Below are 15,474 nucleotides of genomic sequence, written 5' to 3' on the forward strand. Positions count from 1 at the left end.
TAGACATAGCACAGCAATTTGGGACTACCTTATTTCTTACTCTCCTTCCAAACAATTCTCATCTAAATCATGTGGTGATTGATCTAGTGAAAAGTGAAAACTAAAAAATTATAAGTCCTAAACTCTCTGAGCATAAGCAAAAGCAGATAAACAATGTGAAATATTACAATTGTTGTAATTATAAAGGGTCTAACGAGTACTCTGGTCATTTAATTAGATAAAGAGTAGGATATGTGTTAATTACAATTTCTTCTTTTCCATATGAAACCATTTGATTTTTGGATATTGAGTAGTTACAGGCTTTCAGCTTCACTTCTCATATCAGGTTTTGGACATCATGTCGAAATTTTGTTGTAAACGTGGCTACTAATGTATCAACAGTGGAAAAGAACTCACCCTTAAAAGCTAGCCGTTAAGGGGGAACAACCCGAATCCTTATAAGCCCATCCACATCCTTTCACTCATCTGATGTGGGATATTTCTTTTTGCGTGGGATCCCAACAAAGAACACCTACCACATAAACTTTTATGTGTGCTACGTTTAAAATGTGGGAGGATATAGTCTACGGCTGCTTTTCATTGCTTTAAATATGAAGGATTTAGCATCCTCTATGGATTCCTCTTTGATAAGGAATATGATCTCTAGACGAATAATATCCCATGGTGGTAGTCCCATTTTCATTTTCTCTCTATAGAAAGTTGTAGTACAGGGCCCGTTTTGGTAAAAAAAGAAAAAAGCAGTTCACATTGAGAACCTTTGTATAATGTGTGGCCGTATAATTTCAAAAAAGTATGGTACGGCCCACTTCATAAGATGATCCAAACCGTCAATTTGTTAAAATAATTTCCATAGCAGGGGTGGCATTTGAGAGAAAAATAACCCTTTGAAAGAGTAGTTTGGTCATTTGTAGCCTCATGCCCCATTTTGAAAGTGTTTCCCTTGCAAGGCACGAGCCAACTATTAAATTTTCATACATTGTCCTTTTCTTAAAATGGAAATGGTTATTCCCGGAATCTTCTACACATGTTTGACTTATAAAACAATGACAGCCATACTTAACTGACCGAATTGTGCAGTCTTGTTACCATTTTACCCTAAAGAGTGGCCATCACAGAAGGCATTTTGCGGCCGGTCTGTCTCATGTCACACCGGCCACCTCATGAATGAAGACAAGATCTGTCGCACGTCACACCGGTCTGTCGCATGTCACACGCGGCAAAAATCTCCATTTAGGAGGTTCATTCAGGAGGTGGCCGGTATGACATGCGACAGACGGGCCGCGAAATGCCTTTTGCGATGGACCCTAGCAAATACCATATTAGATTATACAAGATCAGGGGAATATTATCAGCACTAAGATGATCGCACTCCTCACTTTATTAAAATGTAAGGTATGGCTCGCACCATAGGATGATCCAAACCGTCCATTACGTGGGGCACAACATATTCACCGTCCATTAGGTGGGCCACAATCTAAATAGGTTGTGCCCCAAAAATCATTTTCATAGGTTGATCCTAACCCTCCGATCTATAGAGGGACTGAATCTTAGAGGGTTGATCCTAACCCTCTATATATATCGAAGGGTTAAGATCAACCTATGGAAACGATTTTTCCCTATTTAGGCTGTGGCCCATCAAATGGACGGTTTGATCATCCTACGGAGTGGGCCGTACAGTATTTTTCTGAAAATAGTAGAGTACACAGCCAGTCATTAAAAATACTGGACTGTATTTATTTTAAAATACAGTCACAAACAGTAAAAAATTTCGATCTTATATTATTGTCTAGATGGCACAATCGCAATTAAAGAGAAACACAGACCCTAAATAATTAGAATTTTTGTTCATTCCGTATATAATTAGAGATAGCTTGAAACCCCGATATAAGACTGTATCTTTCTGAAAATCTTCACACGCCTATGAAATTTCTCCTTGAGATCACAATCTCGTCTGCGAAAATCATTTCCTAAATAGGGTTACTGACATCGGATCTCAAAACCCATCCGGGAAATCACTTTTTGTCTGTCTGGATTTTTCTCAGAAACGGTCTAGGTTTTATTTCTATATCTGAATACAGCTCTTATTTTTCAGAAACAGTTTTCAATTTGTTTTCTTGTGTAAAGATGAATGAGTGGAGAGGATATAGAGGGGAAAATCCCCATCAAAAGTTTCCCCCAAATCCCTCTAGATCTCAAAACAGAAGACGTCCTCCTTCAGGTACTGAAATTTTCTACCTTATTTGCACTTTGATTTTTTTGTTTGTTTGTTTGTATTTTTTTTTCACTTGTAGAGTTCTCATATTTGATGAGAAATTTAGTTTTTGTTGGTGGGTTTTTGGTATTGAGTAATGGATCTATTTGATTTATGATCTTTAGTTAGGGTTTGCATGTTTTATGTGATTGTTTGGCTCTTTTTCTACCTCAGTTGCTCTTTAATTTGTTTGTTTTATTCACTTGTAGAGTTTTATATTTGATAAGAAATTGGTTTTTTATTGGTGGGTTTTTGGTATTGATTTATGATCTTTAGTTAGGGTTTGCATGTATTCTGTAATTGTTTGGTGGGTCTCTCTCTCTCTCTCTCTCTCTCTCTCTCTCTCTCTTTTGGTTTTTTTTTTTTGTGCGTTTTGATTGCGAAGTTGTCTTGATATTAGTTTATAAGAAATCAGAAGTGGGTTTGTGATTGGATTGAGGATTTGTTGTTTGGACATAATTTTGAATCTTCAATCTCCTTTCTTTGTTTGAATAGCAGATATTTGAGTAATTGCTTTGTTGAATTGGGAATTTAGGAATGATGATGAAATTAACTATGTTTCAGTTTCTATATTTTACTGTGGAATACTTCTATAGCTTAAAGATTGGTTTGTTGTTTATAATTCTTTTCCGTAATGTAACAATTTTCTAGGCTAAAAATTTGATTTAGTTTTGGTGTAAAATAAGACCCAAAACCAAAAGCAATTTCTCAGATAATAATGGAACAAAGAAATTTTAAAATTTTCCTATGGTATGGAAAGTAGGTTTTTAACTTTTTACGTGTTGAGGATTTGGTTACATGGTTGCCTATCAGTCTTTGTAATTTTTTTGTTCCCATTTCTTTTTGGATTGTAAAGTTTATGTGATATTTCAGAACTTTTGTTTGGTTTGTAGAATTTGGGATATGAGGTTAGGAACTTAGGATTTTGAGTCAAATCTGCATTTTTTTGTTGGTTTGCTGAGTTCTTAATTGTTTGCTGAGTTCAGTTGAAATATGCGTAACATGCCACTTTTGAGATACAAAAAGCAAAGTTTATGTCAAAATGTTGACATTTCGACTAAAACCTTAACAACTATCAACTTTACCTGTAGAAAAGCGAAGACCAACAAGATTCCTTAAGATATTTTGCCTTAAAAGAAGAAATAACAGTTGTGAACAATCTTACCTGGATTTCGGCCAAAATTCCGTACTGAGATTTTTCCGTGATTTTACTAGATTTCGGCCAAAATTTCGTACCGAAACCGAAATATTTCGATTTCGCTGATGACCGAAACTGGAACCGAATTTTAAAACCTTGCTTATAAGGTTCGGAAGCTTGCTTCAGAAGCTAAATCCTATCGCTTTCAAAGTTTACCTGAAGTTCTTTGCCACCATGCTTCCTCTTAATTAAGAGTGCATTGTCTGTTTAAGTAATTTTTCACTGAATGATATTTTCTTCTTTTGTAAATGCCAAAAGAATGTATTTAAGATTTGAAGTACTCCTTAAACACCCTCCGTTATGATGCTTTTAAATACACTCTAGTGTAGTGTATTTAAAACTTATGTAATTTTGGAATACCATATTTCAAATTTGGGCCATGTTTGGCAACCTTGATTTTTTTTTTCATGTGAAGTGGTGAGATGGGGGTAGGCAAAGTGGGATTTGGTTACATGGTTGCCTTTCAGTCTTTGTAATTTTGTTGTTCCCTATTTTTTTTTTGGATTGTAAAGTTTCTGTGAGATTTTCAGAATTCATGTTTGGTTTATAGAATTTGGGATATGTGGTTGGGATTTTGAGTCAAATCTGCATATTGTTGCTGTTTTGCTGATTTCTTAATTATAAGAGCAATCATCTTTACTTTCTAGGTGTTTTGGCAACTGGAGTCGGTTTATTGAGTATTTTTTACATCGAAGATTTTCAATCTTTGTAATTTCTTTTTTCTTTTTCTTTGAATTGTAGGATTGTCTCTAAATCAATTCAATGTTTTAAAAACTGAACCGAACTGAACCGATTGGTCCAACCCGGTTGACTAGAACCTACCATTTTTTTGCTTGTTTTTGGTCAATCCAACATAAGTTTCCAAAAACCCAATGAACCGCCTGATAATTTGAATTAAAGTGGTTGAACTGTTTGAACCATTGTTATTGGAAGCTCAGGCTTTCTTCAGAAGCCAAATTCTTTTTGCTTTCTTACCATATGTTCTCCGTCACCAGGCTTCCTCTTAATCAAGAGTACGTTTTCTATTTCGATAATTATTTTTTGCCAAAGAGTATTTCATTCTTTTGTTAATGCCAGAAGAATGTATTTAAACTTTGAAATACTCCTTAAACACACTGTTATAGTCCTTTAAATATACTCTTGCTGAGTGTATTTAAACTTAAAAAATTTATGTAATTTTGGAATACTGTATTTCAAACTTAAGCTTGAAATAAAACTTGTGTAAATTTTTGTTCAAAAAAATTATACTAACACCCAAGGATAATTTTGGAATAGAGTGTTAAATCTAAATGAGTAATATTTGATAACTAGGCAAAGTATAAATCAGTAAAACGTGTAACCTAGTCATCCATGTAGTCCTCCTTAACTCTGTGTTATGAGGATACTTGACACAAGTCCATGTGTCCAGTGTCCAAGGTTTCTGACTCAAAAAATCCCGACATGGTGACACTTTTGTCCATACAAAAAATGAAAATTTAAAAATAAAAAAATAAAAAAAATAATTTTTTTGAATGGTAAAAATAATAATTAAACAATAGAAAATATTAGGAATTTTTTTTAAAAAATGCATATGAACTATTGTGTTGTAGTTTTTTTTTTTGAAATGGCTATTGTGTTGTAGACTTGTAGTTTACTTTTTTTTTAAAGAGGTAGCCATTTTATCAAGAAATGTAAAGCAGACCGAGATGGTTCGTACAATGATAGGTAAAACAAAAATAAGTTAGTATACAAAGCGGGAGAACTCAAGGTGGAAGAGAGTTGTAAAGCGCTAAAGACTCCAAGGAGATGCCCGTCTTTGCAAGGCTATCCGGCACGTCATTTGCGGAGTGACACACATGCTGAAACACTACATTGGAAAATCTCACTAAATCAAACATCTCAAACAAACTGTCATATCTTCACAGCGGCTTATGGAGGCCATTAAGCCATCGAATGGCATTCAATGAGCCCCCTTCCACCACAATATTCTCAATGCTATCTCTTGCTAAGAATCTCAAACGGGCAAACCTTAATGTGTGGCACTCACCTCAGCTTCCGAGGCGTCCGCTACTCATATGGGTCCCGCAAAAGCCCGAACAACCTCCCCAATCTCATTTCTCAGAAATCCGTCAATCCCGGTAGGGCCCGGATTCCCCAAGCTAGATCCATCGAATGACATTCAATGGTGTGTTGTAGTTTAGGAATTATGGTTTTTGAATTATCAAACAATTTAAGCTTCTAATTTAGTAATTTGACTCTTTTGAGTAATTTCTAAAGTAAAATCTAAACAAACTATCATCCCCAGCAGAGTTGCCACTGTGGGCTCCCATGCGCGCCGATGCGGACTCTCCACCCGCTCGCTCTTGCGGTGCTCGTCCTTTTTAGTTTTTATCTCATTTGTTATTATTTTCTTTGTAGGGGCTTTTGGCTCTATCACTCTTAAAGGGCGATCCGTTCATTAATGAAATCCATCCAAGTATTGACCCATAAGACAAGTATATGTTATTAAGTTTAGAACATACTAACTTTATGGTAAGTATATTAAAAAGATCCATTTTCTTTAAAAGGAAAGCATATGACTAGTAATTTCATGATGACACCTCATTGAAGGTACTAGTCACGACTCACATTCATTGATTTCTGTGTCCAGAATGGGACCACCTTTAAATGTGTCAAACGACTAGTTACCCCAAAAGCTTAAGCTGTTGGAGATGGCGTTATTTATTCTTTTATACTTTAACACTCCCCCTCACGTGTGGTCCCTCTTTCTTTGGGCTGGCCTACACGTGGCACATGTGGCCCCACTTTTGGGTTGGCCATTGCATGTGGATTTTTGATATCAAGGATGTTTGAACTGAGGACCTTTTGCTCTGGTAACATGTCAATCGACCAGTTACTCCAAAAGCTTAAGCCGTTGGAGATGGCGTTAATTATTCTTTTCTACTTTAACAAAATAGATTGTCAAGGGTCCTACACTTTTCATAATGTCACCCTGACACTCCTATCTGTAAGTGTCCAGGAGTGTCATGTCGTGTCCAGAGGTGTCTGTTACTTCAGTCATCAAAACAAACTGGAATGTCTAGGCAACACTTTCGTATGGTTACTTCAGTCACCAAAACAAACTGGAATGTCTAGGCAATACTTTCCACATACGACCTCTTTGCATGCCCCCCCACCTCCCTTATTTTATCTTTCCAAGAGCCCTTATTTCACGCCTCCACTTCTTGCAGGTTCTCTTTTCAAGAGCCATCATTACTTGCTTCTCCTTCCTATATTGCTTCTTGGATTCACTTTCCATCCTAAAACTATTTTTTTGACTTTGAACCGATTGCTTTATTCATGAACTAAACTTAGCCTCTTAGTTACTTAAGCAATAATTAGCCTAAAGCCTAAAAAAGTAAAAAGTAAAAATGTAAATGCTTGTGATTTACTAGATTACTGTATTAATTAATAGAAAATTGAAATTTAGGCTCTTGATTTTCTTTTAACTTCGAAGTTGGAAGTTAATTAAGATTTGAAATTTTGTGCTCTTTTATAATTGTGTTACCAAGCTAACTTTCCTTTTTATGTAACCTAGAAGTTGATTTATAGTAGTTAATTTAGTTAAGGAAATTTAATTAATACCATTAAAAAAAGGAAATTTAATTAATCTATACTATATATAATGGGAAAAGTGGGTAGCCCCGTGGTTATTTAAAACCTATAAATGTAAAGTTTCCTTTAACTATTAAAACTTATAATTTTTAATTTCTTTATAGCTATTAAATATCCTATACATTTAAATTTCTCAATCGCTATTTAATACCTTATAGAACATAGATGTAAATTTCTTTATAGCTATTAAGCACCTTTCCATTTTAATGATCTTGCTCTCAGGGGCAGAGCCACGTATAGTGTGGGGGTGCGCCGCCCCCCCACCCCCCACCCAAACTGTAAATTCCTGGCTCCACCCCTGATTAATCTGCTTTTTCCTCACACAGATTTAGCTGTAAAAACACATATTTTTTGCATGATTAATCTTTGTGCATAGAGCGGCTTGTAGAAAAGTTAATATCATTCAACCTGCTCCTTTCTTCCACTTTACCTCAATAGAAAAGCTAATTAAATGAAGGAAACTTTCCTTTCTTTAACCTTCCTAATTTTGTGAAAAGTTGACGAAGGAAATGGAGGAAAGTTAATGCTGTTCTTTAACCAATTTATTACCATGTTACCAACATGCTCTAGTTATCATTGTCTATATTTTTCATATTTATTTGTTGTTTGTTATTTTATCTTTTTTTCTTAATTTTTAAATTTTAATATTAATTTATTAATGGAATCATGATTCAACTATATCGGGCCGGTTTGATCCAAACTGAGACCTTTTTAGTCTGATAACTGGCCCGGTTTTAAAACATTGAATTGATTTAAATTGTTTTGAGCTACTACGTTCTACTATGATAGGGGTTACTTTATGCTCGTGTGGCTGATAAGAGAAGTCGATTTTCATGCATTGAGGATTATTTTGCATCTCTGCATTCTAATTCTTCATATTTAAATTATTTTAATATTTATTTTTTAACCCTAGAGTTTATACCGTTATTTAAAACTCAGCAAGCCAGTCTGATTGCTCAAGTGTACCTCGTTTTGATTTGGGCGAGTTCGTGACCACATTTTAGTTGTTTCTACTATTGTTTGAAAAAAACCTCCTTTTGTCTTTAGGGCTTGGCATGTGAGGTTAGGGTTTTGTCTCATATTTATTGTAATTTTCTGTTAATTTGTGTAGCTCTTTTGTTATAGTAATGACTTTCTCTTGTTTCTAGAATTTTATTCTTTGATGATCTATTGTTAAATTAAAGTACTTATAATATATTTCTTGAATTTTAGTGCTGTAGAAATTGGCTGTTTGTTTATGAGCTCCCAGTTAACATACTGTGCTTTTGTAGTATTGCATAGTGTTGAATTGCCGTTCTTTTTCCTTTTCCTTTTTTCTAAGGAGTTCTGCATTTTGTGTTTTCAGGCTCTTGGCAACCCACAGTCCCTTCATGGGAGAAGAAATTCTGCTTTTCTACATGCTCAATTTCATGGAGACAACTCTGTGAAGCTAAGAAAATGATGCCCTACTACAAAAACATTGCTCAGTGGAATGATTCAGCCGGTGAAGAGGCATTTCATAATGCAAAAGCCCGGTTTTGGGCAGAGATTAATGGCTTCCCCTGTGATATCTCTCTGCCCAATCCAGATATCTATATTGATGAAATTGACTGGAATTGTGACATTGATCCCAAGCTGCTATTGGATTTAGATCAAGAACCTCCAGCTCCTAGTGATGGGGACAAGGAAGGGAATATTGGGTTTCTGGGCGATTCTTTCAACTTGTCGAACGGCCCCATCCCATGCACTGGATGGGGTGATGCTGAAGATCCAGTTAGTCCTGTTAATAATTCGTCGGTGGAGCCCGCTTGGGGAAATTGTGAACAGAATGCTGATTGTAGTGATGTGCGGGATTACAATGGTTGGGAAAATAGACCGCTTGATTCATGGGAAAATGGTGGGGGTAAGTGGCGCGGGGATTGTGATAAAAATGCTGATTTTAACTATGAACAGAATCGGAGTGGCTGGGAAAACAAAGCTGTGGAGGATGATTCATGGGAAAATGGTGGGGCTAAAGGATGGGGCAATTGTGATAGAAATGCTGATAATAGTAATAAACAGAATTGGAGTGGCTGGGAAAGTAAAGCCGAGGAGAATAATTCATGGGAAAATAGTGGGGGTAAATCTAAACAGAATTGGAGTGGTTGGGAAAGTAAAGCCGAGGAGAATAATTTATGGGAAAATGGTGGGGGTAAATCATGGGGTTGGGGACGTTGGGAGAGCGATATTAACAAGCAGGATAATTGGGAATCCAGAAAAAATGACTGGACGTGGGAAACAAATAATGGAAATTGTAGGAAGAGAGAAGGGGGTGGCCACTATGCTTCAGGATATAAGACTTCAAGGTTTCAAGGTGACGACTATCAGTCGAATAGTGGGTGGAGGAATTGCAGAGGAAGGAAACGAGTTAATTTTATTTATGAGCGGCCGGTAATGGATAATAGGCCTTTGGATTCATGGAAGTGGGATTCAATGCATTCTTGTGGGCCCATAAATCATCATCTACCAGCTGAATCGGGCGGTTCTTGGTGTTGGGAGAAGCCAGTTTCTTAGGCTTTTTTGTGAGCTTTCATGGTTGCTTGGACATGAGACATTCCTACAATGGGATGTAGTATCTAGATGTTGCCAATTCTATGTATTCCTTTATTTGTATTTTTTGGTTGCTTTATATCTGCAGTAGTTATGGAATGGTTGATTTTTATTCAACTACTGGTGTTTTATGACATTGAATGTTGAGCAATGCATCTTGAGAAGTGGAACTAGAGAATGGTATGCAATCTTTTCGTAGCATGTGTTTTCTGTTCTTATAATTAACTGGGTTTTGAAATTTTTATCTTCTCTCTGAATTTCATTCTTTCTGCGACATGGGCGTTTCCATATGTTTGTTATTAAGTAATGTTGGGAAGATCAGAGAAAGATAGGTTGTTGTCTGTACTGATTGATTTAGATTATCTGATAATTTTTGAACGATTAGATTATCTGATCATTATATTTGCTCATTGCGATTTGGTAACATGCATTCTTTTAGAAATTGATACTGAAGCTCAACTCAACTAAGCCTTTGTCCCAAACTAGTTGGGGTCGGCTAGAAATTGATACTGAAGCTGAACGACAATAATGTTCAGCTATTATCTGAACTCTTTACTTTTATACTTTTATTTATTTATGAGACTATCTTCAAAAGGAACTAAAACTTACACACAAACTTTATATATTCCTTAGCTGTACCATGGCTGTAACTGCAGAACCCTATACATGGTTATTGAGGAGTATATGTGGTTAAGCTCTTACAGCTACCCAGAAACAGATAACAATTCTATAGGATACACAGAAATGAGAAAACTGTAAAGAAATTACCATTAAAAAAAAAACTGCAAAGAAATGACCTACTTAGTTTCAGAGATGGTCAAATATAGTTTTGTTGTCAAAAGTCTTTGAACTCGAGCGCATGCACTCACAGGCTTATGAGAACACCTTGAACTTGATATCAGGAACTGAAAGTTCGAATTTAGTTCCATGGGCTGATGGTTGCTTCACTATCACTTCTAGAGTTGTAGATGAGCAGCATTGGAACCCCCTCGAGTCATTGTACAGTCAGTCCTCCTATGTGAGTCAAAACACTTCAAAATGGGTGCCCTTACCATTCCAGACTCCTTGAACCATATCTGTAGAATTCCAGGGTCATACTTACGTAACACGGTCTGTCGTACTAGGATTAGGAGTTGGTATAAGATATATTCCAGACTCCTTTGTTGTTAAAATCTTACGGTTCAAATCGATTTGTGGGTTGAACGAGTCAAATTGGATGGAAAATCTTTTTTCGTAAAAATCTTACGATTCAGGTACGATTCGACTTTGAAATATGCGATTTTTATGATTCTATCTGTTTTGGATTTTGAGAATTGATTGTGATTTCAAAATGCTTTGTTTATTGCTGACATTTCTTTGTATGATGATTATTATACATTTGAGTATGTGCTTTGTTTACTGTTGTGATAAATTATATAATGATTTATTATATGATGAATATAGTTTGTGCTTTGTTTAGTAATTTATTGTGCGATGAATATGGTTTGTGCTTCGGATTACTAATCATGGAATTTTATATGTAATTTAATAGTTTCAAATAGAAAATAGATAATTACTCATTTTATTCTTTTTTTTTTACCTTTTTTATATTTTTTAATATTTTTTCTCATTTTTATATATAAATCTGAAAAAATCTTACGATTTACGATCCGATGTACGATTCGAACCCGGTCACGATTTACGATTCGATTCCAATTTTCAGAACCTTGGTATGTAGTATGTACTAGGTTTGCCTCATATCTACCTTGTCAACAATTCATGAAGTCCATCATTATGATTATTGAAAATGAAAAGTATCTCAATCTTGTATTAATTTCGTTACACTACTTCCATCATACCAACTTAATGATACACTTCATAATAAGGATTTTTGCTTGGTTTTTCTCATGAACCTTCTATATTGTAACATCCTAAAGATAGAGATTATAACAAAAGCCCCTCCTCCTTTAAATAATTCTGAAAATGCCCTTATCTCTAGTGATAAGCCTCATTCCTGAACTTGCAAAATGACAATGCCAACATTTTTTCACAAAATGACTAACACTATAGATTGCCGGCTGCCGCCCCTTGACCCTGAAAAAGGCGAAGATATGTTGCCAATATTTTTGCAAAAATGATAAAAACCCGTCATGATGCCTCAAGGTTTTAAGAATTCAGATATTTTTCCTTTTCAAAAAGAATTCAGATATTTTTGTAGACTAAATATTGTACACTTAGAAGAGGATATTTTACAAAATGTGTAAAAAACAGGGGCTTGGATTTCAAGATTTAGGAGGATGTTGCTATAATATAAAAGGTCCATGGGGCCTTCTTTATAAAACCATAATAAGGAAATGACATCCATTCTCTAATTATGTGATTGCATTTCCCGAAAGCAGATCAGAAAAACTAAAACAAAGTGAGTGCCATTATCAAAACAGGAGAGTATGTCTTAGTTTTTATGATGAAGATAGAAGAGTCTTCATACCCCAAAGTTGATTGAATCAGATTTTAAGCATTTAAACATTCCATATTTTGGTTGTTGATTTTTGACACATTGTCTTTAGTTTTGCTATTGTATCATCTAAAGGATGGGTATTGTTTCCTTGACCAGTTATAGCCTTTGTTGAGACAACATGGAAATTCATTTTGTTGGATGTGGCAAGTAGGAGTGGCAAACCCCAAACTCGAGCTCTCTTCTTCAAGGTTTTGCTCTCTATTTCAGTTTATATACTTGTTGATCTTCATGAAGGTAATATAATATTTTAGCTTAGAAATAGCTTCTTTATACAGGAATGCATAAGAAATTTTATCCATCTTCAGCTATTAAGTACCTTATAAATGTAAGTTTCTTTGTAGCTATTAAATAGAATATTTTAGTCTGAGTTGTGGCTATAGATCATGCCACAAAGGTTGCATTAACCGGGGTTCGAAGATGTAGCAACCTTACGCTTCCTAGAGCTTAATTTCGGGGAACAAGGAGAGACTGTCAATGTCGAGACCTTTGCTGGCACTTCCTCTTACACTACTCATACCTTCCTCCAGCTTTTCGATTTTTCCAATAACTTTTCGGCCATACCATGTGTCTGAACTCTTTCCTCTGCGTATTGCTCTTCATCTCCTATTTCGAAAACTAACGGGGTATGATTTTTGGCAGGCGGTCTTCCAACATCCTGAGTCGCACTAGTAAGGCAGATGGGGAGACATTTGGGTAACAAAATTTTCCTTCCTCTGAATTCTCAGAACCATACTTCAATGGGGTTACTGATGCGTCGATTCTCAGTTAATGACTATTATGTCTGGCCTTTTTCCTCCATCTCCCTTTAGTGCCTGCATTGGGGAACCTTGTGGGGCTTAGGGGTACAAGCCTGCACGAAGGGTGATTTATTGATTTGCGCTGCTTTTGGGGACAGCGAGTTGAACAATTCCTTGTTTGAGGACAACTTTTTCTTAATTGAAGGAATGATGATTGGAAGGAGGAGATGAGGCAAGGACCGGGGGGTGGGGGGAGAGGAATCAGATCATGAGCTTAATCATTTTGATTGATGGAGAACAGGGTTGTTTTTTGTTGTTGTTGTTGTTTTTTGATCGGTAAAAGCTGGGATCGAACCCGAGACCTCAAGGATGGAGAACAGGGGTTGTATAATGCCGATTTGGTTGATCATGATAGAGGATTCCTCAACAGGATTGATAGTTAATGGGGTGTGGCGGTCATTATCTATATTCCAGAGAGTGGATCTGATTGGAATGGAAGAGATTGGGATCACACTGATCTTTGATCACAAAGCGATCCAAAATGTGATCACAAGTTACAAGAAGTGCGATCGCAAGATACAGATGTAGATATTGATTGGTTTTGTCAGACATTTGGGTTTTTTTTAAAGTCTTGGAATGTTATGAAAGTGGCTTTATTTGGCCTTTTCATCCTTTTTAGGGTATCAAGAGCGTGAAAGTACCAACCCCCCATCCCTAGTCTAGCATGGTGAGTGCCCTATCGTCTCATTGATTCCCGCAGTGTGGGTCTCTAAGCTTGTAAATGCATGAATTTTATTCATAGGACAAAGCTTAGGCCTCCTTAGCATGGTCCAACCCAATATACTTCCCAGACAGCTTCTTTTCAGGTGACCACGACTCTTAGATGGCTCCAGTTATTAGGTTACTGGGTACGGTGGGCTCCACTGGCTCTTGCACTTGCACCCGGGCTTGATCGTCTTTTGGTCTTTATTTGTTGATGTTGGAGGGAAAAACTTTAAACTTGACCAGAGTCACCACCTGGAGAAGGGCCTTGGACTCATAGTTGGCTCTGTGACTATCCGTCCTAGATAGGGGTGGCAAAATTGGCCGACCTGAACCGAAACTGAAAATTCGGTTTCAGTTCAGTTAAACCAAACCGATTCAAATTTCGGTTCGGTTTTGGTTCTGTAGAACCAAACCAATTCAAATTTTGGTTCGATTCGGTTTGGGGTCAAATCGAACCGAAACCAAATCGTTGCCCCCGATTTCCATTGATTATGAGTGAGGCGTGGTAAAATTGGCCGAAGTGAACTGAAACCGAGCCAAAATCGAACCAAAAATTCGGTTTCGGTTTGGTCAAACCTAACCGATTCAAATTTTGGTTCGGTTTGGGGGTCAAACCAAAACCGAACCATTGCCACCCCTAGTCCCAGATGGGGTTCGTAGTTAGATTACAAATGAAAGGTGTCAGGCACTGGTTCCATCTTGTTCGAAAAAGGTACTACATTGTTAAATTCCATATTTGCTCAAAAGCAGGAAGTTATCCGGAACTTGCAACTGTGCCAAAGATTAGCATGCCATCGAAATGACTAATATGAGTGCGACTGCGCATAATTTTGTGATTGCAAGGACCAAAGTACTTGCAATTGTAAGTAGTCCATTAGTTTTTTACCTGAGGCAAGACTCATTCTCGTGATCGGGGATGCAGAACCCCGAGGGAGACATGAGAGGATTGCAAAAGAAGCTAACATGACACTTAAATGTAGTAATAGTACTTAGGTACACAATAGTAGCTCAGAATCCTTCCTGATAGGGCTTGAATCTTCTGATCTTGGCCGAGTTGGGTTTACTTGTTGCTTACACTCCAAAACCTAAGTTAAATTGGAGGTCCGGGATTTAGCCCAGAGACTCACCCAAAATTATTGTCCATTTGATAGGCTACCTTTTGCTTACACTCCAAAACTTTTTGCTTCCATTCTTATATATGATACATTCCTAATTTCATGTTAATGTGGACATGTCTACCTTTTGGTTACACTAACTTTTTGCTTCCAGTTCAAAATATGATACTTGAAAGTAATGTTTCCATCTGATGGGCTACGACATTTTAGTCTAAATTTTTTATTATTGGATCTAGGATGGTCTCACAAGCTGTCCAATTCAAATCCCACTTCTCTAAGGCTCTGTTCACTTGCCTTCTTGAGAAAGAAAAGGAGAAGAAAGTAAGCCAAATTTTCCCGTGATTGGACATGATTTGACATTTTCCGCCGTTCACTTGTTTTCTCGGGAAAGCATAATTACACAGGTGGAAAATATAAATAATGATGTGGAAAACGAACTTTCTTGCACTTTCCCTCTAAATTTTCTCACCAAAAGGGTGAGAAAATCACTTTCCTGAGAAAACCACTTTGCCTGTATACTTTCTTTTCCTTTCTCGGCCAAGTGAACAACGGAATTTTCTCACAAAATGAATTTTCTCACAGTTTCTTTTCCTTTCTTTTCCAATTTTCCACGTCAGATTCTTTTCCTTTCCTGCTGCTAGAAAACAAGTGAACAGAGCCTAAGGGATCGTGACCCAGACATTGGTGAATCCGGCCCAAATTAATTAGTA

At 36.6% G+C, this 15,474-nt stretch overlaps 1 protein-coding gene across 3 annotated transcripts; it reads left to right on the plus strand.

Moving 5' to 3' along the window:
- The first annotated feature begins 1,877 nt into the window (after nucleotides 1–1,877).
- Nucleotides 1,878–13,567, plus strand: LOC143882106 (uncharacterized). Of its 3 annotated transcripts, none has more exons than XR_013252110.1 (4): nucleotides 1,878–2,218; nucleotides 8,428–9,830; nucleotides 12,244–12,335; nucleotides 12,787–13,567. XR_013252110.1 is itself a non-coding variant. In XM_077385514.1 (2 exons), exons 1-2 carry the CDS (start codon nucleotides 2,125–2,127, stop codon nucleotides 9,612–9,614), a joined length of 1,281 nt encoding a protein of 426 aa, XP_077241629.1. In that variant the 5' UTR covers nucleotides 1,878–2,124; the 3' UTR covers nucleotides 9,615–9,851. The 3 variants fall into 3 exon arrangements, 1 of the variants encoding a protein (XP_077241629.1); XR_013252111.1 differs by having other exon boundaries at nucleotides 12,250–12,335; XM_077385514.1 differs by lacking the exons at nucleotides 12,244–12,335; nucleotides 12,787–13,567 and having other exon boundaries at nucleotides 8,428–9,851.
- The last annotated feature ends 1,907 nt before the right edge of the window (nucleotides 13,568–15,474 follow it).

Source organism: Tasmannia lanceolata, unplaced genomic scaffold (genome assembly GCF_043159265.1).
Source record: "Tasmannia lanceolata isolate RefF3 unplaced genomic scaffold, GAP_Taslan_0.1 ptg000007l, whole genome shotgun sequence".
In the NCBI taxonomy this organism is placed as follows: domain Eukaryota; kingdom Viridiplantae; phylum Streptophyta; class Magnoliopsida; order Canellales; family Winteraceae; genus Tasmannia; species Tasmannia lanceolata.